Source organism: Lissotriton helveticus, chromosome 5_1, assembly GCF_964261635.1.
Source record: "Lissotriton helveticus chromosome 5_1, aLisHel1.1, whole genome shotgun sequence".
NCBI classification, from domain to species: domain Eukaryota; kingdom Metazoa; phylum Chordata; class Amphibia; order Caudata; family Salamandridae; genus Lissotriton; species Lissotriton helveticus.
In genome coordinates this window covers 214,719,957-214,744,516 of record NC_136065.1, presented here as the reverse complement: position 1 = coordinate 214,744,516, position 24,560 = coordinate 214,719,957, and the positions used below count along the sequence as shown (strand labels likewise).

At 47.7% G+C, this 24,560-nt stretch overlaps 1 protein-coding gene across 1 annotated transcript in view; it reads left to right on the top strand.

Moving 5' to 3' along the window:
• Nucleotides 1-24,560, top strand: part of NELFB (negative elongation factor complex member B) — a 210,594-nt gene that overhangs the window by 67,627 nt on the left and 118,407 nt on the right. Inside the window, exons 4-6 of the mRNA XM_078642025.1 lie at nucleotides 15,002-15,232; nucleotides 15,880-16,065; nucleotides 22,668-22,780. Coding sequence (XP_078498151.1) covers nucleotides 15,002-15,232; nucleotides 15,880-16,065; nucleotides 22,668-22,780 — 530 coding nt within the window. The remainder of the gene's footprint in view (nucleotides 1-15,001; nucleotides 15,233-15,879; nucleotides 16,066-22,667; nucleotides 22,781-24,560) is intronic.

The window sequence follows — 24,560 nt, the reverse complement described above, 5'->3', positions numbered from 1 at the left end:
GTACTCTTCAAGTTGCTGTAAGGCCCGCCATGCCTGTTGATTGTCTCCTGGGCAATGATTTGGAAGACTCCCCTTGGGCTAAGGTGGAGCGATAGACACATTTGAAAATGTTGGGTTTGCCAGAGTGGGTGTGTGCGACCACTCGATCAATGACAGCAAGTAAGGGTGTTGATGGGGTTCTGGAGCCTGATAGTATGGCCCAGGACCCAGCTGTGACGAGAAGAGGCAGGGGACACGGGAAACCGTCTCCCATAGTTCCCGTGGTCCAGGAGGAGGCAGACCTTGAGGGGGATGCCCTGGAACCCACAGGGGAACAAGTTGCTGAACTGGGAGACCTGCCCGAGCTGACCCACTGGCAGCAGGATGGTGGTCCCTCCAGCGAAGAATTTTGTGCAGAACAGAAAGTGTGCCTTTCTCTTCTGGGTATGAGGCAGCAGGCCTCAGCCCAGACAACAGGTGATCAGTCAGGGTCACATTTGCTCTACTGGGAGAACGATCTCCTGTATAGCGAGCCTAAGGCTGCTGAGCCTGGGTCAGCCCGTGTGCTGGTGGTACCCCAGCGCTTCAGAGCCTTCCTACTGTATTTGGCTCATGACGTTCCGTTAGCTCGACACCTGGGGCAGGACAAGACCTATGACAGGCTTGTCACCCATTTTTATTGGCCTCAGATGAGAAGGGATACAGATATCCATTGAAAAACCTGTCAAACTTGCCAGGCAAGTGGGAAAAGCGGGCAGAAGGCTCCCCTCCAACCTTTTCCCGTGGTCAGTACCCCCTTTGACCGGGTGTGGATTGACATTGTAGGGCCCCTGGACCCCAAGACAGCCCTGGGCAACAGGTTCATCCTGGTCTTGGTGGACCATGCCACACGATACCCGGAAGCCATCCCTCTCAGAACAGTAACGGCCCCGTGGTGGGACGGGCACTGGTGGGTGTTTTCTCCCGCATGGGGTTCCCCAGAGAGGTGGTGTTAGACCGGGGCACCAACTTCATTTCCAATTATATGAAGTCTCTGTGGAAGGAGTGTGGGGTAACTTACAAGTTCACCACTCCTTACCACCCACAAGGTAACGGGTTTATTGAGAGATTCAACCGAACCCTTAAAGGCATGATTATGGGTCTTGAAGAACCAATGAGGCGTAAATGGGATGTCCTCTTGCCATGCCTGCTGTTTGCTTACCGTGAGGTGCCACAGAAGTCTCTAGGGTTCAGCCCCTTTGAGCTTTTGTATGGACACCCAGTAAGGGGACCTTTGAGTCTGGTCAAAGAAGGCTGGGAGCAATCTCCCAGGAAACCTCCCCAGGATGTATACAGTTACATGCTGGCCTTTAGGACCCAGACTTGGCGCTTCAGAGATCTTGCTCAGGCAAATCTGGAGGCCAGCCAGGAAGAGATGAAGTGGTGGTACGACCAGAATGCCACTCTGGTGGAGCTTCAGCCTGGTCAGAAAGTTTGGGTCATGTCCCCTGTGGAACCTTGTACGCTCAAGGACAGGTGGACTGGACCGTTTGAGGTTGTGGAGAAAAAGAGCGATGTCACCTACATGGTGGTCTTGAAGTCTCCCAGGAACCCCTTGCGGGTCCTGCATGTCAACCGTTTAAAGCCCCACTTAGAGAGGTCCGAAGTGGGCATGCTCCTAGCTACAGATGCTGGAATGGAGGAGTAGAGCGAGCCTCTTCCTGACCTCCTGTATGCAAAAGAGCAAGATGGGTCAGTGGATGGTGTTGTCCTCTCTGACACACTGACCCCTGAGCAGCAGCAAGATTGTCGCCAACTGTTGGGACAATTCCCTGATCTGTTCTCCTTGATTCCTGGTGTCACTCAGTGGTGTGTCCATGATGTGGACACCGGGGACAGTACTCCTGTGAAGCACAAGGCCTACAGAGTGACTGACAAGGTCAGAGCATACATCAAAGAGGAGGTCTCTAAAATGTGTGCCTTAGGGGTGGTTGAGTCCTCTAGCAGTCCCTGGGCCAGCCCAGTGGTCTTGGTCCCGAAGGCTGCAGCGCCTGGTGCTTCACCAGAATTTCGGTTCTGTGTGGATTACTGAGGACTCAATTCAGTCACCAAGACTGACGCGCACCCCATCCCCAGAGCTGATGAGCTCATAGATCGGTTGGGGGCTGCCCGGTACCTTAGTACGTTTGATCTAACGTCTGGGTACTGGCAGATCGCCTTGACTGATGGGGCAAAGGAGAGGTCCGCATTCTCCACACCAGATGGGCACCACCAGTTCCGGGTTATGCCCTTTGGGATGAAGAATGCCCCTGCCACCTTCCAGAGGTTGGTCAACCAGGTATTGGCTGGACTGGAGGATTTCAGTGCCGCCTACCTGGACGACATCGCAGTGTTCAACGCCAGCTGGGAGGAACACTTGCGCCACCTCCAGGAAGTGTTGTTGGCCCTGCGCAGAGCAGGCCTCACAATCAAAGGCAGTAAGTGCCAGATTGGGCAGGGTTCAGTGGTGTACTTGGGGCACCAAGTAGGGAGCGGCAAGGTGGCCCCCCTACAACCCAAGATTGATTCCATCCTTGCTTGGGTACCACCCAAAAGCCAGACTCAAGAGAGCCTTCTTGGGTCTCACGGGTTACTACAGGAGGTTTGTCAAGGATTATGGCAACATTGTGCACCCCTTGACTTCGCTGACTTCCAGGAAGCAGCCACGACTTGTGATCTGGACTGACGCCTGTCAGACGGCCTTTGACACCCTGAAAACTGCAATGTGCACAGCACCCATACTCCAGGCACCCGACTTTTCTAAAGAATTTGTTGTCCAGACGGACGCTTCAGAGCATGGCGTGGGGGCTGTTCTAGCTCAGGTGAATGAAGAGGGCCGAGACTTACCTGTAGCCTTCATCAGTAGGAGGTTACTTCCCAGGGAACAGAGGTGGAGCGTGATAGAGAGAGAAGCATTTGCTGTGGTCTGGGCGCTGAAGAAGCTAAGACCCTACCTGTTTGGGACTCACTTCCGGGTTCAGACAGACCACAGGCCCCTCTGATGGTTGATGCAGATGAGGGGTGAGAATCCAAAGCTGTTGAGGTGGTCCATTTCCCTACAGGGGATGAACTTCACGGTGGAACACTGCCCTGGTACAGATCATGCCAATGCTGATGGTCTGTCCAGATTTTTCTGCCTTAGTGATGAGGACTCCCTAGGGTAAGGGTAGTTCTCCCCACATTTCAGTTGGAGGGGACACGTGTTAGACCTGGCATCATTGGCATGAGTCTCTACTCCATTTTTTTTCTGTTTGCCTCCTCTGTTTACAAGGTTTTGCTGGAATATTGCTTTGGGCACTGTGCCACTGCTGATCAGTGCCACAGTGCAAGTGCTCCCTATGTAAAATTGCTGTATTGATTGAATTCCATGTTTGGCTTATTTGGTTTACTGTCAGTCCCTAGTAGCGTGCACCAGGAGTGCCAGGGCTTGTAAATACAAATGCTGCTAGTGGGCTTGCAGCACGTATTGTGCCACCCACAGAAGCAGCCTGGTAAAATATGCCTAAAGGTCTGCCATTGCTAGACCTACGTGCAGTCTGGCACTGTCACACGGGCTGCGCAAGTACACCTACTTGCCAGTCCCTAAACCTTCCCTTAACTTCATGTTAGTCACCCCTATAGTAGGCCCAAGGGCAGGGTGCATTGTAAGTATAAGGCAGGACAAGCCCGATGAGGTTGGCATGTCCTAATAGTGAATTACAGCCATCTTCGTTTTTCACTATTGTAAGGTTACCTGCTCTCCCTCAGTTAGAATGGGCTGCCCGGATTATTAATGCTATAATCCTAGCGGGCTCGGGAAGCATGGTACAATGTCAAGTTTGGTATCCCTGAACTCAGAGTTTAATAACGCATCCGTTTTGGTGGATGGTTTTTAGACTCTGTGTTTGAAAATAGCACTTTTAGAAAGTGGCTCTTTTCTTGTCTGACTGTCTACTGGTCTCTGCTGGTTTGGTGTGCGTGTGACAGGAGCTGGGTGGCTCCAGAGGTCTGAATGAGTCAGTTTGGGGTGAGTGAGGCATTTGCATTGAGAGTAGGGGAAGAGTAGCTCCTGATAGCCTGCCCTGCCTGACACAATGCTGGCTCTGTGCCTGCCAGGGACGATCCTGGCCCCACCTCCTACCGGGCGACTGATGGCCCTGCCCCTGCCAGTGACAATGCTGGCTCCACTTCCTGCTGGGCGGCTGAAGACCCTGCCCTGCACAGTGAATAGGCCAGGTGCCTCGGCCTGGCAACACCCACAACAAACTTTACAAAAAGAGAGAGTTTCCCATAAACCAGAAAGGACTGGGTAACACAAACAGTATAAAAGAAAAGTTTCCTTTCTGTGTTCTTCAATGTAGTACTTTTTCAAGACCTTATAGTACAATTAGGATGACCCCAAAACATATAATCTTCGTACACAAATTTGCATATGTTACCTTCATTTTATTAAAAACGGGCATTCACTGCCAAAACTCATGAATTCTTAACAAATGAAATCTTATATAAAATGCAATTCACAGTGACATCAAAATATTTGTCAAATACACATTATACAATCATTACAATAAAAATGCAATTGAAATTTAAAATGTCCTTATGTCATAAGGACTTTTTAAATTTCAATTGCATTTTTATTGTAATGATTGTATAATGTGTATTTGACAAATATTTTGATGTCACTGTAAATTGCATTTTATATAAGATTTCATTTGTTAAGAATTCATGAGTTTTGGCAGTGAATGCCTGTTTTTAATAAAATGAAGGTAACATATGCAAATTTGTGTACGAAGATTATATGTTTTGGGGTCATCCTAATTGTTCTAACACCCACAACAAACCCAGGATGGGGGGAAATTCCCCTGCATGGACAAAGGGATCAAAGCAGAAAAGGGGTAGAAGAGAAGGACCCCTGAACCAAGAATTTAGATCACTTCTGACAAGAAAACCTGAACCAAGGACAAGAAGCCTGCTGATCCAAGGACTTGCCTACCCCTTCTGCCAGTGTGCTGTTTGCTGGGGGGAATCCTGCAGTCACTTCTTTATTTTTGCCAAGGAACCAGGAGAGAGGAACGGAGTGTGTACTCCCAAGCTTTGCCAAGGAAATCTCCAAAGGCTGGAAGAGTGCCAGCCTCCTGTTGAAGTCACAGGGCTAAAGGACTTCATTATTTGCTGAAAGTGCTTGTTGCTGGAACCTGAAAGTCCAGCACCTCTGAATAATCCAGCAATCCCGACGCCGACGGACGCCGCCGAATCCAGCTCGACATCGTGAGTGCAGCTCCCGTGTCCAGCCTCTTCGACGCCGGCTGCCTGGCCCGATCGACGCTAGTAGCGAAGCCGCTGCCGACGCCTCGACACCGAGCCCTCTCGACGCCGTGAGCGCTGCTCACTCTTGCAACGTCAACATCGACATCGACGACGACGCTGTATCCTGCTTCGCCTCGTGAGCGCTGCTCCTGCCTGACATCTGTCGACGCCGCTGCAGATCGCCCCGACTCCGAGGCCCGATCGACACCGAAGACGCGACGCCGGACATCTCGATGCCGCCGATCATCGTGTGCTTCACTTTTCCAAGGTACTGTGTTGTGGGGGTCTGTTGCGACTCAGGGCTCGACATAGCGCTCCTCGCGGTCGACGCCGAACCTTTGGATTAACTTTGCCTCGACGTCGTGTGACTCCTGTGGGGGGTTACATTGTTGCCAAGAACTGTGATTTAAAGAAGAAGAGTTGCTTTTGTTACTAAAGACTTTGTGCTAAGAAGAAACTACACTTGAACTATTATTTTTCCTTCCAAGAGTATTTATTAAGATTGTGGTATATTTTTGTCGTTATTTGGTCTTGTGCTAAGCCTTATATAAACATCCTTATTTTTATAATACTACTGTGTCGTGTCCATTTGTAGTGTATTCACTTTATTACTGTATGTGGTCATAAATGCTTAACGCACTGCCTCTGAGATAAGCCTGTCTGTTTTGCCAAGCTACCAAGCGGGTGAGCAGGGGTTATCTAAGTGTGTGATCCCCTTGCCCTGACTAGAAAAGGTGTGTCCCTATTTGTCAGAAGTGTATACCTCTGCCAACTAGAGACAGTCGGTTCTAACAAGGCTGCTTTAGTTTTTGGCGAGAACTTTGTCATCACACAAAACACATCAATCACTTGAAAGAACTGTGTGTCTTGTGCAGCTTCATGACCCCACAGTAGGTGCTGTCTCCTACAGTTTGAATATGACGCCCCACCCCCTCACACTTAACTTAAGTATTATGCATTTGACTTTGTCCATCCTTGTTTTCATTTTGATTGTACTTCTGCGTGAGTGAAGGGCACCATCATCTTAATCTGACTTCTGAATGCTTAAGAACAAGCATGCTGCGGTGTTGCTGAAGGTGCAAAGGGATGTTCACACAACACTAACACCTCTGCTCTCTACAAGGGCCTCCCTGAAGCAATAACGATACAGAGTTTCAGAGAAAAGAGTGGTATTAGATTCACAAATCAACAGCAGCTAATAATGGTAGTGTTTGTAGGCAGCATACCGTATGGGCTCACTTGTGATAAAAACTGACTCTCTCTCCAGTCACCCAACCCCTGATTCTGTCCACTGGCCACCCCAGTATGTTCCTTTGATATGTACCAGCACACATTTAGAGAGCAATCAAAGTATGCCTGGCAGCACCTGAATTCCTTACTGCCTTGTGCAGATTGCGTCCCATTTCTTTAACACAATATTTCTATTTTAATTTCTCAATTTGTGCAAACCGGGCAGGGTCACGTGTCGTAGAAGAAAAGGACACCTCTACCAAGGCTGTGAGCAACACTCCTATAGAACAATTGGACTATAGGAGGAGCAGGATTCCCCTCTTTAAGGATTAGTTCTACAGTAGCTAGTCTGAGGTGGCTGGGTAAGCTACCAGTGACATGGCCTCTTACAACATGCAACATAGTGGTTCCCCCACCTGTCTTCCCAAGCCTTTAAAGAACTCAGGAGAGAAGCTAATTGGTCCTGGAGTTTTTCCTCTCTGACTTTGCTGTATTGCCTCTCAGATCTCTACCCCACTTATTTCCCCATCTAGTAGTGCTGAGTCATCTCGACTGAGATCCAGAGTTGGGATGTCGCCCACAAAACCCTATAGCTTTTCTAACAAGCACCCCGACCCAGAGTGATATAGTTCTTTTAGATGTGATGCAAAAACCTGAGCTATGCCTTCTACGATGTGAACCACTTCTCTGTTGTCACTCGCCACCCTACGCATCCAGCGCCTACCCCCTCATCCCACCATGCAACAGTCTACTGGCCTTATTACCAACCCAGTGCAGTTTGTGCTGCTTATACCTAAATTGCGCCCTCGCCTTTTTTTCGACCAGTCGCCTGTACTCGTCCCAAGGTATATCAATGATGCGCTTCTCGTCTGGCTGTGGTTCTGGACATACTCCACCTCCCAGTCCGCTGGTTCAGTTTTCTTTATTTTTCCCTGTGATGTGTGATATTAAACATCCCCTCATCACTGCCTCATATGCTTCCTAAATTATCACCCCTGACGTGACGGCGCACACTTTCTCTTTGAAGTACATTTCAGTGTAAGCAATTTGCTTGTGTGTCAGTCACTCCGCTCCCAAGGATTTAGTCTCCTCTCCACTCCAGGCATCACAGTCTGTGAGTCACATGCGTAGTTGGGAGTGATCATATATGCCCTAAGGCAAAAATCCCCTATCCTGATACCATTGCCCTTGAGATCTATGGACCAAAAAGTAATCCAGCCTGGCAAGGAGCCCACAATCCCAAACACATTCAACAAATACTGTCTATCTGTGAGATGTACCTCCCTCGAAAGGTCCCCCAGATCCAAGGCCCTAGTAAATGTCTGCAACCAGTTATCCCTCCAAACTTTTGAAGGTGCCTGTTAAGCCTATCGAACTCTCCCTTCATAATGAGATTGAAGTCCCCTCTGAGAATTGTTATATCCAGATCCTGAATCAACCAGTCCCCCATTTTCTGACTGCCATAGGCTCCCCATTCCATTTCCCCTGTATCACTTCTAAACACCAATCCTGGTCCACCCAAGTCCTGGATACCACTGGTGGGAGTGATCTGCAGACTATTATACCTAAGGTCTGGAGCTTGTTGTGAAAAACAAGTGAGTCAGAACTTTGTGTAGGCATCTACCCAAAACGGTACAGTGATTCTCAATCAAATGAGTTTCCTGCAACATAAGAATGTCTGGGTTGTATCTTAGCAAGAAACTTGATACCGCCCCTCTCTTCAGTGTATCCACTAGTTCATTCCAGTAGAGGAATGCAAGATACTTCTGGAAGTTAGGTTCTTCGCCAGCCCTCATCCCGTAAAAGTGATCTGGTTTCATTAGGTAGTCCTAGTCAGCCTTTCACTCTGTGTAGCTGCTTTAGTGTCAATTTCCAAGTGAAAAACTCCCCACATCCTATTGCCTCATGCTGGAGGCATGGAACTACTAGCATCCCCAATGCACGAGGCATCTGTGACCACACAGTCCCAACATCATAACTGATTACTCTTATGTGGTCACCAGAACCAGTTTCTCATGATGGGGGTGAGTCAGTACAATGTGGTCCTGTCTCTGGTGCTTGTTTGGTGCTCAAGCCCTGCCTCGCTGATCCTAGCAGCCTCTGTCAATCTTTCGGGGTCAACTTCTTCCAGGCCAGCACTTCATGAGCTATCAGGGCTGCTGAAGTGTCACTCTAGCCCCTCCTTGAGTAGACCGCTCTGCTGTTTCTCCTCAGTATGCTGCCCGGTCTCCTTCTTGGCCCACTTTGTCTTGTGGCCCCAGGAGGCCCCTCAGTTTCTTGTTCTGTGTGGGACTCCAGTTATCCAGTCACTCCCAGGTATCATCCTTCCTCCCGGATTCTCAGTTTCACCTGGAATAATAAGTATTGCAGGTTGCGTTTCCTGAGTTGTTGTTTTACTCTGTGAAATGATCTCTGCCTGTCCTGGATCTCTTGGGTATAGTCTGGAAGCACAATAATAGTTGTTTTTCAAAATGTGCAGCGGGCCACGTTGTCTTGCCACTTTGAGAATGGCATCATGGTCATGGAAGTTGAGGATACGAACAATGATTGATCTCGCACCTGACCTTGGTGGGGCTCCTGACACCCTGTACGCTCTCTCCACAACAAAGTGAGAGGACAGGTTTCCTGGTTTCAGAGAAGTATTCACAAAGTTCTTTGAATTTTTCGATTTTGTTGCTCTCTGCCTTATCGGGGAAGCCTGAAATTGGACATTGTTACGGCGGGATCTGCACTCTGGATCTTCGACCCAAGCATGCAGACGTTGTGTCGTCCCCTTATGCTGGTGGACCTCTAGTTGAAGGGTTATCTGATGGAGATTTCTTGCTGCATATTCCTTACGTTTGAATTTCCCTGGCATCAGACTGCATCCGGAAACTTTTGCATGAGCAGTACCCCTGTGCCTTGTCGGGTGGCTTAGTTTGGTTCCATGTGGCATATTTGGCGCCGGAAGTGATATCGTGGTCACCTATATAGGCTGGCCAAGGCACGCGCCGTCATTTCTTTTCTTTCCATGCCAGTTAGCTCTGATCCGGAAAAGAACTACCCCTCCGTCTCTTTTTGACAGACTTTTCTCGACTTTTGTTGAGGCATTTTTCCTGTGTGTCAAGAATGTTCATCTAGAAAGGTAGGGTTTAAGCCGTGTGGCGCCTGTCACCGCGCCATGTCTGTTACTGACCTTGTGTGCTTATTGTAACTCAAGCGCTACCATGACTCAATGTAGTGCTCAGATTGACGGAGCATGTCGCTGAAGGCTTTGAGGGAGCGGTCCCTAAAGCTGCTTTTGGGCTGGCAGTCGATGCCATCCAGCAGGACTCCGAGGAGGTCTCGATCAAGGAGGAGGTCGTTGCCCCAAGTACTTTTCGCTGAACTCACGGTCCTCGGGACACTCAGGGAAGAAGCACAAAAAGTGGAAGTCCAAACGCACTTCGAATTCACCTTGTCCTTCGGCTGGCAAATCAAGTGAGGAACATCGACATTCAGGCACGGTTCTGCGGAGCCGTTGCCAGGTCCGACTCCGTGCCTCTCCGAATATCTTGGAGCCGGAGCGACCCCCGCTCAAATGAAAGAATTTGACTAGGCCATGCGCCAAGAACTTGAGCAGGTCAACCATCAGGCCCCATGGGGTCAGGGAAGGCCCCATCAGATTCTGTACCGACTACTCTGGCTTCCGCAGGGTCTCATGGCTCCGATCCCAAATCTGGATTGGCCCCGGCCGTGCCAACGCAACCTTCTCCAGCGCTAGTCCCGGTGCCACGGTAGTCCACAGGCGGTGCTAGTCCTATTCTTATCCCTGACGACTCGGAGTCAGAACGGCAGGGTTTATGACGATTCCGGCGCCAATGGGGCCCAATGATCCTATATTATTGCCTGAGCCTTTTGAAGAGCAGACCGGCATGTGGGAAGAGTGGGAGGGGTTTCTGGACCCTTTAGAACAACTGTTATACACCCCTAGTGAGAATTTGGACTGGTATGAGGAATTAGCAGAGGCCAGTGGATTGGACACCTCTCCAGATTTTGGTTTGTGCTCTCTACCTGCCGTGCCTATGGAGGAGGGTGCATCGTATGCAAGGGTGGTGAAGAGGGCAGCAGAGATCCTGGATCTGAAACTACCATTGGAGCAGGTCAAGACTAACCTTGACCGAGGTGCTTCAGCCTGGGGCTTCCTTATCCGAATCCCTTTTGCCTTTTAATGAAGCACTGAAGGATTTCCTTCTGGAAACTTGATCCAAGCCTAGCACAGGGGCTCCTGTGAACAGAACAATAGCTTGCTCCCATCGCCCTGCCCCAGGTGATCCTAGTTTCCTCAGCCAACATCCCAACCCCGAGAGCATGGTAGTCCAAGCCTTAACTTCCCACGGCGCGTTCGCTGCCGCTCCCCCGTGCAAGGAATCCAAGAGGCCGGGCACACTTAGGAAGATGTTTTCTTCCACCAGCCTAGCATTGCAGTCAGTGAACACTGCATGACTTTTGGTCTGTTACTCCCTGAGAATGTATGGGAAACGGTTGCGCAGGTGCTGCCACAGGTCCCAGAGGAGGCCCAGGCAAACCTCTCAAAAGTAGTGAAAGATGGGAGAGATGCAGCAAAGTTCACCATTAGGTGTGGTTTGCAAATGACTGACTACCTGGGCAGAGTGGTTTGGTCAACGGTGACCTTACGGTGCCACGCCTGGCTGAGAACATCTGGCTTTTCGGGGATTGTCCAGACCAACCTTCTGGACATGCCCTTCGATGGGACTCATCTCTTTGGATAGAGAAGGCAGACATGATTCTGGAGCACTTCAAGGACTCGAGGCTGATCTCATTGATACCTCGTTCCCTGTCTGTTTTTCGCCCCTTTCGTGGCTATGGAAGGGGCTTTCAACCATGCAGCCCTATCCCAGCCACCATCCTTTGCAAGCTGCCCAAGTTGTGCGAGGACGTGGACACGGTGCATCACGATTCCATTGGAATGGTAGCCAGAAGTCATCCACCACCAACTCTGTGGTAGCTGCAGCCTCAAAGCCCTCCTACTTTTAGTTCTGCAAGGCCATGGGTGCCCAATTGGAGGGAGAATCCACCATCATCTCCTCCACTGGCAGTCCATAACATCGGGCAAATTGGTCTTGCAGACAATTTAGAGGGGTTACTCCCTCCCTTTTCAATCTTTCCCTCCCGCTTTACCGCCATCTCAAGATCAGTTGGTAAAGGATAATCTAATCTTGCTCCAAGAGGAAGTTACAGCTCTCCTGCACCAGGGGGCTATAGAAAGTGTTCCAATATCAGAAGTAGGTAGTGGTTGTTATTCCCGCTTCTTTCTGATACCCAAAAAAAACAAATGTCTTGACCTATTCTAGACCTTCGAGCCATCAATCTCTTCCTCAAGAAGGAGAAATTCAAGATGCTCATTTTGGCTCACGTCTTGTCTGCCCTATACCAAGAAGACTGGCGTGTAGCATTGGACTTGCAGGATGTGTATTTTAACATCCCCATCCTGCCTGCCCACTAAGCATTATGTATGGTTCAAGGTAGGCCACAAACACTTTCAGTTCACTGTGCTCCCCTTGGCCTTACCAGCACCCCTCGGTTGTTCACAAAGGTGATGTCGGTGGTCGCAGCTCAACTGCACAGGCTGGGGGTTTCAGTCTTCCCCCTACCTCGATGAATGGCTTTTGGAGGCGGCTTTGCCCCATACTGTTGACTCCCACCTCCAGACTATCGCGGACCTTTTGCCTTCGCTGGGGTTCACTATAAACGTGACAAAGTCACACCAGCCTCGTTCTCAGACTCTCCCTTTCAGCTGAGCTGTTTTGGATAGGGTGCAGTTCCGGGCATATCCTCCTGAGCAGCGAGTCCAGGATATTCAGGCTATGATACTGATATTTCAGCCACTAGCCTGGATTTCATGAGAATGACTCTGAGGGTACTTGGCCTCATGGGCTTCTGCTAGTGACATATGCCAGATGGCATATGTGGGCTCTGCAGTGGGACCTGAGGTTCCAGTGGGCACAGCATCAGAGGGTACTGCAAAGGACCTGCGGTGGTGGCTTCTGAACCCGATTGGGTCAGAGGCAGACCCCTCTACTTTCCCTAACCAGATCTCACAGTAGTGACAGATGGATCAATCCTGGGTTGGGGGTGGTGGGCATCTGCAAGAGGTGGATATCAGTGGATTCCATTCCCCTGCAGAATCCGGATTCCACATCAACCTGTTGAAGCTCTGAGCGATCAGACTAGCATTGAAAGCATTTCTTCCCTCAGTCATGGGGAAGTTGATGTAAGTGTTCATAGACCACACCACCACCATGTGTTACTGCAACAAGCAGGCCGGGATGGGATCATGGACCCTTTGTTAAGAGGCCCTGGGTGGAATTTCAGAGCGTAATCCTGGTGGTTCAACAACTGGCAGGTTCTCTGAACGACAGGGTGGACACTCGGCTGTCGATGCCCAGCTGATCACGAATAGTGTCGCCACTCGAGATGGTGCAAGGTCTATTTCAGCAGTGGAGAGAGCCTTGGTTAGATCTGTTCGTCTCTGAAGAGAACGCACAATGTCAACCATTCTGTGCGTTAGAGTTTCCAAGGCGGCTATCGCTCGACAACACATTTCATCGCGAGTGGCGATCAGGCCTTCTGTACACCTGTCCAGAGTGTTCAAGAAGATCAGGAATGACGGGCCCCAAGTCATTCTGGTGGCTCTGGATTGGCAACGGAGAGTTTGGTATCCCGAGCTTCTGAAAATTAGCATCAATCCTCTGATGAAGCTGCTCCTTTGGGAGTATCTTCTGTTACAGCAGCAGGGGAGATTTCCCCACCCGAACTTGTCAACTCTGACTTCTCACCTGGGGATTAAGCGGAGGCAGTTGATAGCATTCGATTTTCCTCCCGAATTCTGAAATTTTATTTTGGCAGCTAGGCGCCCTTCCACCAAGACTGTATACTCCTGCCATAATATATTGTACACAAAAGTCTATTTACCTTCTTTCTACTCTCCTTTATGATGAGTTACTTTTTATTTTGACCCTTGCACTTTGAAAGTGTATATTTTGTCTTGGTTTGGCAGCCTCAGGAAGGCAGACAAACCCTCCTCATTTGAATCAACTGTATATAGATTTCTGAAAGGTCTTGTACATATGTTCCCACCTGCCCCCCTTCATCATGCCTCAGTGGGACCTTAATTTGGTTCTCACTGTCCTTGTGCCCTCCCGTCGAGCCCCTGCATAATTGTCCCCTCCAGCTGCTTACCTTTAAAACAGCCTTTTTGGTGACAATTACCTCTGCCAGAAGGGTGAGTGAGCTGCAGGCTTTATTGTCCAAGCCTCCCTTCTTGATAATATTCCCTGGCAAGTTGTACTTTGCAATATGGCCTCTTTCCTTCCGAAAGTGGTAACACAGGTCCATGTGGGACAGTCTGTCTCCTTGCCCACATTCATCGCTCCTCTGCATACCTCTAAAGAAGAGAAGCGACTCCGCTGTCTGGACCCAAACAGAACATTGTCAGTCTATCTTGACCACACAAAAGAGTTCCAGGTGGACGCCCAACTTTTAGTGGGGTACGCTGGAGCAAAGAAAGGACGGGCGCTGCAGAAGAGGACCATCTCGCTGTGGCGTGTCCTCTGCATCAAGATTTTGCTCTGACAAAGAAGTAGAGCTAAGGCTGCTACCATGGCGTTGCAGTGTGGAGTCCGAGTCCTGGACATCTATCAGGCGGCAACGTTGGCATCCCTGCATACTTTTTCCAAGCATTACTGCCTAGATAGTCAAGCAGGCAGGGACGGCCATTTTGGCTGCTCAGTCCTGAAGGATTTTCTAATATAAACTTGTCTGCAGTCTCTCCTCCGGTGATGGTATGCTTGGTGTCTCTAACAGATGAACAAGTTACTTACCTTCGGTAACGCCTTATGTGGTAGAGACATGATCTAACTGCAAATTCCTTACCAACCAACCCATCCATCCTCCCCACACTGCGGACCGAGTTCTAGGGTCAGGAATGATCCGTTTCAGGGCCCCTAGTTTTCAAACACACCAATGTCAGTACACTTCATGACTCTGCGCTTCTGGCATGAAAAGTAACTGATGTCAGCGCGCTGAGGTGGCACCTATGTAGGTGACACAGATGCTGATGCCACGTGGTGCCAGCCGTTGCCACCCACCGGCGTGCTGGGGTACTGCTCGAAGAAAATCTGCCAGATCTAGTCTAACGCTTGGGAAATTCAAAGGTAAGGAATCTGCGGCTAGATCATGTCTCTACCACATAAGGCTTTACTGAAGGTAAGTAACTTGTTATACAGTAGTGTTCATGGAATTGAATTGGAGAATTAAAAGAAATGGAAGAAGTCATCTGAAGATGAATGCGGTTACCTAAAACCATTCACCTGGAAAATGCTTGGCAGGTGTTTTACTTTTTTATTGATTTTGGTATGTTTCATTCAGAAATTGGTCGCCTATGCTATACAGTTTTTAATTTGTAGAAGAACGATTTGTGCTAAAGTCCTTTCTGTGACTGTTCCAGGTTCCTGAGAAAAAACTAAAGCTGGTGATGGCGGACAAGGAGTTGTACAAGGCTTGCGCCGTGGAGGTGAAGCGTCAAATCTGGCAGGATAACCAGGCCCTATACGGTGATGAAGTGTCCCCTCTGCTTAAACAGTACATTCTTGAGAAGGAGAACATACTGTATAGCAGTGACCTTTCTGTCCTGCACAACTTCTTCAGCCTTTCTCCAAAGACCAGACGCCAGGGCGAGGTAGGAGTCACAAAGTGGCAATTTCACATATTTTTGGAAATGCCTTCAACACTCATTTTGTTGCTTTGTTTCCACTTTTTATCCTAGTGTGTGTAACAGCTTCTTCTTTCCTTACTTCGATCACTTGTCTTCTGTCATTTCCTTACTCTGTAGAACACCCTGCCCTTAATTCCATTGGAATTGTAATTCTTTTCTAAAATAGTGTTTCAATTAGAGCCTTAAATCTACTTACCCAACTTCTATCTTGTATTTTCCTGCTCATGTACAGTATACTCTTGTTTAACTTTAAGGTCCGATCTTTTGACCTCTTCCCCAACAGGAAACCAAGTAAAAATATTGCGTGTAGCAAATCAACCGTACGTAACCAGTAGACATTTTTAAGGAGAGTTTATAACATATCTAGATGTTGCATGTATTGTGTTTCAGAATGGAGCACTACTAATAAAGAGACTGCTGGGACTTAAGGTGAATGCCCACACCAAAGCAGAGCACTAGTATCATCATGGTGTTGTTTCATGTGACACCTCAGAGTGTCACAAGCTTTGGTTCACTGTATGTCTTTGCTCTGTCCACTCATGCTTTCATCCATGCTTTCTGTTCTGATGTGTTCTCTTGTATTTTTATATTTCTCCTTTGCATGCTATTAGGTGGTCCAGAAGCTAACGCAGATGATCGGGAAGAACGTGAAGCTGTACGACATGGTGCTTCAGTTTCTTCGCACTCTGTTCCTTCGCACACGCAATGTGCACTACTGCACTCTACGGGCAGAGCTGCTGATGTCATTGCATGACCTAGACATTAGTGAGATTTGCTCGGTTGATCCCTGTCATAAGGTAAGAAGTGTCAGCTGCCTTCACTCATGTCATACTTTTGTACTTAAAAGAATCTGACATAACAGTTGTAGTTCATATACAATAATTAACACGTGTTCAGCCTTGCAGAATGTCCCCTAGTGTTTAGCAAGAGTATAATTTATTTGCAGACTTATGTGACAACCATACTTATTCAGGCAGGCGCCAAATCAAACATTTCTGAGCTGCAGCACTGTCTTAAAAGTGCCAGTCTGTTATTTGCATACACTCTCTTCTTTGACGTCGATTTGTGGCAGCTCGTATACCTGGCATAGTTCGGAATCATCTCCTACGCCCATGTGGCTAATGAAAACAAAGAAGAACCCAAAGTATTGTACATTTGGTGCATAGGCTGAATTTGAATACTGCAAATTATCAGTGTCAACATCACTTTGATGCCCATTCACAATCAACAGCACCCCTTACGAATGCCAAGGCCTTTTGCTAGATTAATCTTCAAGCATAGACTGTGTCATTAACAGAGAAAGACTCATGTTGAGGCCCATTTGCCTTTTCTCTGGAAGGTCCGCAGTGCTGGAGTGGAAACTGGTAAATTCCTTTGCCATTAATGTCTGTGGACAGGCACTGTGGTTGGGGCAAAGTCATTCACATGTTAAGCAAATGCTTCTTTAAAAAAAAAAAATCTTTTTATTTAAGCAGAAAAACAAACTGCGTACAATCAGCGAGTCAATACACATTCAATATCGTGTTACATGTTGCGAAGGCAGCACCAAGCTTTAGAGTTCTCATCAGTGAGATCATATATTTCCAGAATATCATTTATCACAATCCCAAACCCCCATACTTCGGTCAATTATGAACTGGTTCCTTTGCCTTGATGGTGGTATCGGTGCACATATCATACCTCGGTATTTATTCCACTTCCCCCATACTTTTGTCCATTTATCTGGGCAGCCCCTACTTTCATATATTTTTTGGGGGCTTTCGTGCAGCAATCCATATCTCTCACTCACGGTCAACTCCAGGGCACTTGGGCACCCCATAATCTAACAATGTTACGCTTAGCCACCATACATCCCAATGTCACCCAAATGCGTTTTTACTGGTGAGGTCTGTTTCCCTTCAGATATTCAGTAGACACCATTGTGCCGATTTCTGCATCACGGCAGTGTGTACCTCTCGCATGCTAGATATAACCTCCTACCAATATGTCTGTATAGCTGGTCAGTCTCACATTATGTGAAGGAAGGAGCCTTCCTGTCCACACCCACTGATACAGTTTGGGGAGTCAAGTGTATCCATATTTACCAAGATTGTGCGGGCAACATATGATCTATTATATTAAGGCAAGGTTATTTTATTGATGCTTTGAAATAATGCGAAATAAAGTATGTTTGACTGAATGATCCTTGGAGTACTTTTAATTGTACCTGCCTAAACCGTGACTTAATGGCTACTTCTTTGGACGAGGCTAGAGCTTCTATCCGGTCCTTGTCTTCTGTCTGTCCTAGGACCTGTTCCCAGCGGGCCTGCAGGGCTTGTGAGGGATCTGGAGAGTTATTCATGATTTTACAATGTATCAAAGACGTTGCCTTCTTCTCAAGACGCTCGTCCAGCAACCTGTCTTCCAGTGGAGAGTAATCCAGAAGGTCCTCTCCCCTTGGAAGTTTAGCTCTTAATGCATGCCTAACTTGTAGGTATCTAAAGGTTTCTGATGATGCTAACTGATATTCTTGCTGCAATGTTGCGAATAGTTTAATGTCCCCCTTTCCCTTTGCCCACAGGTCCCACCTCCTAAATACTCTGTGTGTTCCCAAAGTCCCAAAGATGCCGACTCCCATAGTGGTGTCATCTGTGTGAGTCTATCCTTCCACCCAAGTGCTGTGAGTGTCTCTTTCCAGATCCGCAGTGTAGTGTAGGTTGGCTCAGGAAAGGATTCTATTCTGTTGCCTCCGTAAATAGCCCTCAAGCATCCCCCTGGTTGCATATTATAGCAGTCATTTCATATGCAGGGTGCTCCTGAGGGTAATGCACCCAATGATTGACCACCGTAAGTGGAGCCGTCCAATAGTATTTACTCAGGGCCGGGACTGCCGCTTCCCCATTGTACCAGCCTCTTGTTAACTTTTGTAGAGAAATTCTGGGGGAACCGCCGTCCTATAGAAGTATTCGCATGGATGTTTCAATAGTTTGGAAGTATGTTGGGAGATCAGATAGCGGGTGTTCAGTAGCATGTAAAGGAATTGTGGAAGGGCCATCGTCTTAAACAGTGCAGCTCTGCCCATAAGCGACAGTGGGAGGGATCTCCAGTGCTACACATCACTGTGTAGATTATGGAGTGGGGGCTCTAGGTTAGTTTCATAAAAGACTTTTTGATCTCTGGTAACGTAAATGCCCAGGTATTTAAACCCTTCAGTTGCTATAGGTATCTCACATTCTCTAGGTTGGGGCGGTGGGACTCCCGAGAGGACTTATAACACTGATTTCTCCCATTTGTATATCCAGAATTCTTTCTATAAAGTTCAAATATATGCAGAATCCTATGAAGGGTTGACTTTGACTGGGAGGCCAGTTGGACTGAACCAACAGGGGTGGGAAGGAGTTGGGGGAGGGAGGTGGGGGGTGTCTCAGACCTTACGATGCTCCGGTACATGGGGCACCTTTGCTCCTCTTTTCTTGGGGCAGTGGGTGCAGAGGTGTCGTTAAGCATTGGGTTTTCCTTACCTTTAGCAATCTCATTAGAGGGGGCCTGCAAACAGAGGCTGCAGGCGACGTTGGGGAGTTCACAAGGGGTGAAATCACTGTGTACTCCATCTCTAGATGGCTGGTGGACCACACCAGCACAGTTGGCCCTCTTCAACTCTGGCTTGGAGTGACCAGTGCACTGGTGTCTTTAGGCGTCAAGTTTACGCAGTCTTGAAGTGATCTAAGGTCTCTTTGGTTGCCTGCAGGTTGCAGGGAAGCAGGTCCTCTGCTTCACAGGAGTTCTTTGTTCCTTGGTGAAGTGCTGGCAGGTCTCCCAGGCTTTGGAGACACAGTAGCTGCAGGACAAGTTGTCTTTTGGCACACTTGTCGAAGTCAGCAGGAAGGCCGGCAGGGTTGGCGCCAAGCCCGTTGTTACGCTTCTGGTCTTGCTTTTTGTGACCCTCGCGTCCTTTTCTTTTTTTCATGTTGGCAGGATCTGATTTTCTGGTTCCAGGGACTTCCCAAAATACTGAATTGAGTGGTGTTAGGGGAGTGTAAGGCAGTAGCCAATTGACTACCTACCCCTGAAGTCACTACGCTCCCATATGACCTCTTCCTGTTGTAAGTGGGCAGAACCGTGAACCAGAATTCCTAAGCTTGCCATCACAAAGATGACCAACTCCTGAAAAGTCTTGTCCACTTCAGGTTAGGCCTCCTTAGGGGTGGTACTAGCCTGGGAGTGGGCACGCCTACCTGACTAGCTAATTTTCCTCCCTGTCCAGATGCTAAAGGGCTCTTGACAAAGGGGTAGGCTTCCTCTCCTGTGAGGGGAGCCAGATTTGCATTTCAACGGACGTGGCTTCTTTGAAGCGTGCCGGCCTGGGAACACTAATGAGTAGGTCATCCTGTGGGAGGGAGTGTGAACACCCTCTTCCCGATCAGGCTTTGTTTCCGGCCTCCCAAGAGCATAGGCCCTCGCCCCTTGAGGATCAGAAGCTGGCATTTGGTGGCAGGCTAGCAAAAACCAGTCGGCTAACACACCAGTAGGTGTAGTTTTTAAGGAGACACCTCTTAGGTGCCCTCTTGGTGCATGCATTAATAAATCCAGCAGTTTAATCAGTGTGGATTAATCACTACGAGATGTTTGATACCAAAGATCTCTATTTTCAGTGAAGCCTTCATGTTGCTGGGGAACTCGTTTTTACCAGTGGCAGCACATGTTTTAAAATGGCTTCCCTCTTCACTTGCACTGGCTGTAATGGAACTGAGCAGCATAGGGGCATATTCCCTCTTGCAGATATATCCTCACACATGTAGGGTTAGGCACCATGACTAGGGGTGACTTTCAAATACTACATGCAGCATTAGGGGTCATGGCACACAGGGATGTGCGTCATGTCGTGTTTTCACTTTCGGCTGCACCAAAACACACAGCCTGCAGTGGCAGTCTTGCATGTGTTTCGGGATGGGTCTCTTTGGGTGGCACAATTCATGCTGCAGCCCTTAGGTACTTCAGGCCCTAGGTAACAGGGGTACTATTTACTGTGAACTTTCAGAGAGTGCTAAAGGTATTGCCAATTGGGGGAAACAATTGATCAGATAGAGACATCTAGTTGCAGAGCGGGGGCCCCCTGCGTCATGCTTGTGCAAGGTCGATAACCTCCGTGACTTCTTCAGGTGCTTACATGCGGCAGGTGAACGACGTCCACGGGAACGACTCCGGTATCTGTCCCGAGGAGAGCCCACAGAGTGGGATGAAGAGCTGTGCCTTTTGGAGCCCTCCACTGGGGACGGCAGCTGGTGCAGCGAGGACTCCGACCGGGACAGAGGAACCGCTTAACTCCGGATCTGCATTGGGACGCGGAAAAGAAGAAAACTGATGTCAGCTCATTGAGGGGGTCTTATATGGCTCCACTGACTTCACTTCCGTGGACAGCGTCAGAACGGAGCCAGGCGACGCCGCCCCCCCGGCGTGCGGAGGTCCTGCTGGGGGAAATGTTTTCCGGATCCAGTCTGACGCTTGGGGATATTCTAAGTTAAGGAATCTGCAGCTAGACTGTGTCTCTACCAGATACATAGTTACCGAAGGTAAGTAACTCGTTCTACAGTTTTGGGAAATAAATATGGCACTGGGGACTTGGTTAGCAGGAACCCAATGCACTTCCAATCAAAATCACATTAAATACCAGGCAAAAAGTGGGGGGAGGGGTGACCCTGTCCAAAAGGGGCTCTTTCCTACACCTGTCCCAAGTACCCGAGTGCTTTGAATCCCCAACTCACTTTGAGGGTTAAAACTTAATCCAGAGGCTTGGCCAAGTTTTATGTTATTATCAATAAGGTCATAGACGTGAACATGTTGGACAGTAATTTTTGGAATTCGGACTAGAGCCAGTAGATGGCAATTGTGTTGTGGAAGTGGTGGGTTGTTTACTGATGGGTGTTTTGTTTTTCTTAATTGTTTGAATTATCTCTTCACCTCTTCTTGAAGGTAGTCAGTGGTGGTCTCTAAGCACAGCAGTTAATGATAATCTATAATGGCTTATCTGGCCCCACTGGAAAATGCATGTAGACGGATGTATTTGTATTCTTATCCATTAAGCAGAGTGGATCCTAAAATCTTTTTTCACTCTGCAAAATATTTCAGTCCCCTCAAATTTGCATGTTCTGTGTCGGATGTGCAATTAGTATAGAATTGAGGGACATAGGGGCCGAATATGATAGCATTTTTTCTGCATCCTCCAGGCCGGCGGAAGCCACCGCCGGCCCGGAGGATGCGGAAAAACTGCTGCGGATCCTCAAAAGACCCACCGCCATATTAGGATGGCGGTGGGTCTGGGATTCCGTCCGCAGCTTTTCCGCCGCGGAAAAGCTCTAACATGGCTGGCGGTGTCTATCAAACACCGCCAGCCATATTAGGATGGTGTGAATGACATGCTTTTCCGCCGTGGATAAGCATACGGAGTTTCACTTCGGGGGCCCGTTGCGGGCCCCCTGGGTGAAGGGGGGTGGGGGGTGCACATGGGGGGTACCTATGGTACACCCCTGCATTTGTGCGCACAAAGCAGCAGGCACCGCGCGGTGCCTGCCACTTTGTGCATGCAAATGCGATGCATGCATTTTTAACATTGCGGCGGGTGCAGCTTGAAGCTGCACCCGCCGCAGTGTTAAAGATAGAGGATGTGACCGCCACCCAGGCGGTCACATCCTAATCTGCTCGGAGGGAACGCCGCAGCCCATGCGGACGTTCCCTCCTCCTCAGGGGTCGCGGACGGACTCCAGTCCGTCCGCGATCCTAATCGACCCCATAGTTGGCGTAAGATTACAAGAATCTGCACAGTGAGTAATTCGTTGTTATTTTCCATTGGCCATGATGCACACACATTTTGAACAGAGGCATAAGTTCAACATTTCCGCTGCAAAAATAGGAAAACTGGATCGGTCACTGGGAAGATGAAGGGGCCTGAGAAAATGCTTTTGCCTTCATGCACCCTAATAAGTTAAAATTAGCACAACTTTTCCATTTTAAATAAAATGTAGGCAGAGTGTAATATCTGAAGGCTTCTGCATATTGAAAGCAATGCTTGACATACCCAGTCCTTCATTTATATTAGCTGTTCATCAAAACTCTGAGTCGGTCTTCTCAATTTCAAAATTGTTATCCAAAAGCTTTTTGTGTTGCATGCTAGAACTGCTTTGTTTTGTTACTGTTTTTATAAAGTTTGATTGTTACATTGGTCTTTTGGTTTGATCTACTCGTTGATTCGTGGTTCCCATCCTCAACCCTGTGGACTTGATGTATAGGCTGCTGCTTTGTAGCTTCCTACATGGTTGTTGGATCCGGCCTGACATGATAGTTACATTAATAAGAGTTGTGTTCTTCAAATTATTAATGAGCCAATGTGCCTCACTGCGTGCAACACACTTTCCTTCCTCTGTAGTTCACATGGTGTTTAGATGCTTGCATCCGAGAGAAGTTTGTTGATAATAAAAGAGCCAGAGAGCTGCAAGGATTCCTGGACGGAGTGAAAAAAGGGCAAGAACAGATGCTGGGGTGAGGACCAACCAAGTTTGAAAACTTCTCTTTCATGCTATCAATGTATGTGGTATGTATGTATGCATGTGGTTTATGTTTACCATTTCGATAACACACTCTGATTTTGACCTCAATGGAGTGTCTTAATGTTATTAAGGAAGAAGAAGTGATGCAAGGATAATCCATTTGTTAAATATGTCCATGCATTAAGTATATCACTGTAGGAAGCTGTTTTTTTATGTGATATATTAACAGTGGCGGCTGATGACTTTTAAAAGTGGTGATGTGCAGGGATGTGGAATTTCTATAGCCCGACGCCCAGGACATATTGTTTGGGGTCAAGGGCAAAAAGTTTTCATGTGTATTTTGTCCTTGGGACAAGTAGACCCAACCCCCTGCAGCACAAACCCTTTGGCTGCCCATTTTCTGTACCAGATTATGGATCAGGGAAGGGCACTGCCTGCAGTTAAGGTAATATTTTAGTCCATATATTAATGCTGTTCACACGTGTATTTATGGTTCATTAATTTATTAGGGTTAGCGCTAGGTAAATGTTGTAAGCTCTGACTGCCCTACTGAAACTGGAGCCAGTATAAAAATGTGTACAAACGTTTTCAAAGTTTATCAGTACGAGGCTATGTATACTGCTCTAAAATGCTCTCTAATTTGATGCAAATATTTGCAGAAGCTTGAAAGCAAGATTGATGATTCTTTTCTTTAAAAAAAAAACTGTTCATTAAAAAAATGAAAGCAGGAAAAAAACGTTTCACTAAACTACTATAAACTTTCAGGTACCATTCCTTTTCAGCATCATTTAGTAGCATGTGTTGATGCATGCTAGAATTTCCCAAAAATCAGAGTGACCAGTTTCAAAAAGATTATGGGAAACAAAAATAAAGAAGCATTGGCAAAGCCAGGTGGTCTGAAATTGATGGTCAGCTTTTTAATTTTGTCAATGTGTGGCTTGTTTTGGCATGGTTTTTGTAAAGCCTTATTGGTGTGGGAGCTGCCAGGCCCTCACCATTTTAACAAACATTGGCAAAAGCAAAAATAGTTTTTGGTCTCAAAAAGCACACACTACCACAGTAGTTCTTTGCACTGAACAAAACTACTCTGTGTGCCGATATGCTCCTTGTGATAGAGCAGAATGCTGTCACTCACAGTGAAAGACAACGGTTCTAGTGGCTAATACAAATACAATTGTGATAACAAGTAAGCACAATGGCGATATATTTTGTAAAGACCCGAGTAACATCAGAGGGCAGAAGGACAGTCTACACAGTTTGATTCTTGGATAATTTAATATATACAGTTCAATAGTATAAAACACTTTCTTTACATTTCAAAACGCGCTACACTATGTGCATTGTGCCCCCAAGTGAAACATGAAAACAAAGAGCATTTGTGACTATTTACAATGTGCAATGTATGGTTTTCATGAAAACAGAAATCGACCATTCAATTATTTCTTGTGTAAGCAGCCTCAGTGTATGATTGCACCGGCTGTGATTAGGTCTGATCTGTTAAGTTGCCGACGACGTTACAACCCACTGTGTGTGGGATCTCTTCAGGACTGTTAGTGTAGGAACATCTGTAGTTATGTGGCACAGCTTGAGAGTGATGTGACCCCAGGGTGGTGAAAAGGAATTAAAGGGACTCATGTGAGCACATGGTGCAATGAACAACGCACCATGAGCGTATACACATATGCCAAGGCCTTTGTTAAGGGCTTCCGGAAGATCTGCTAAAAATAATTTGAAAAATGTGGGGGCCAGGACGCATCCTTGTTTCATTCCTT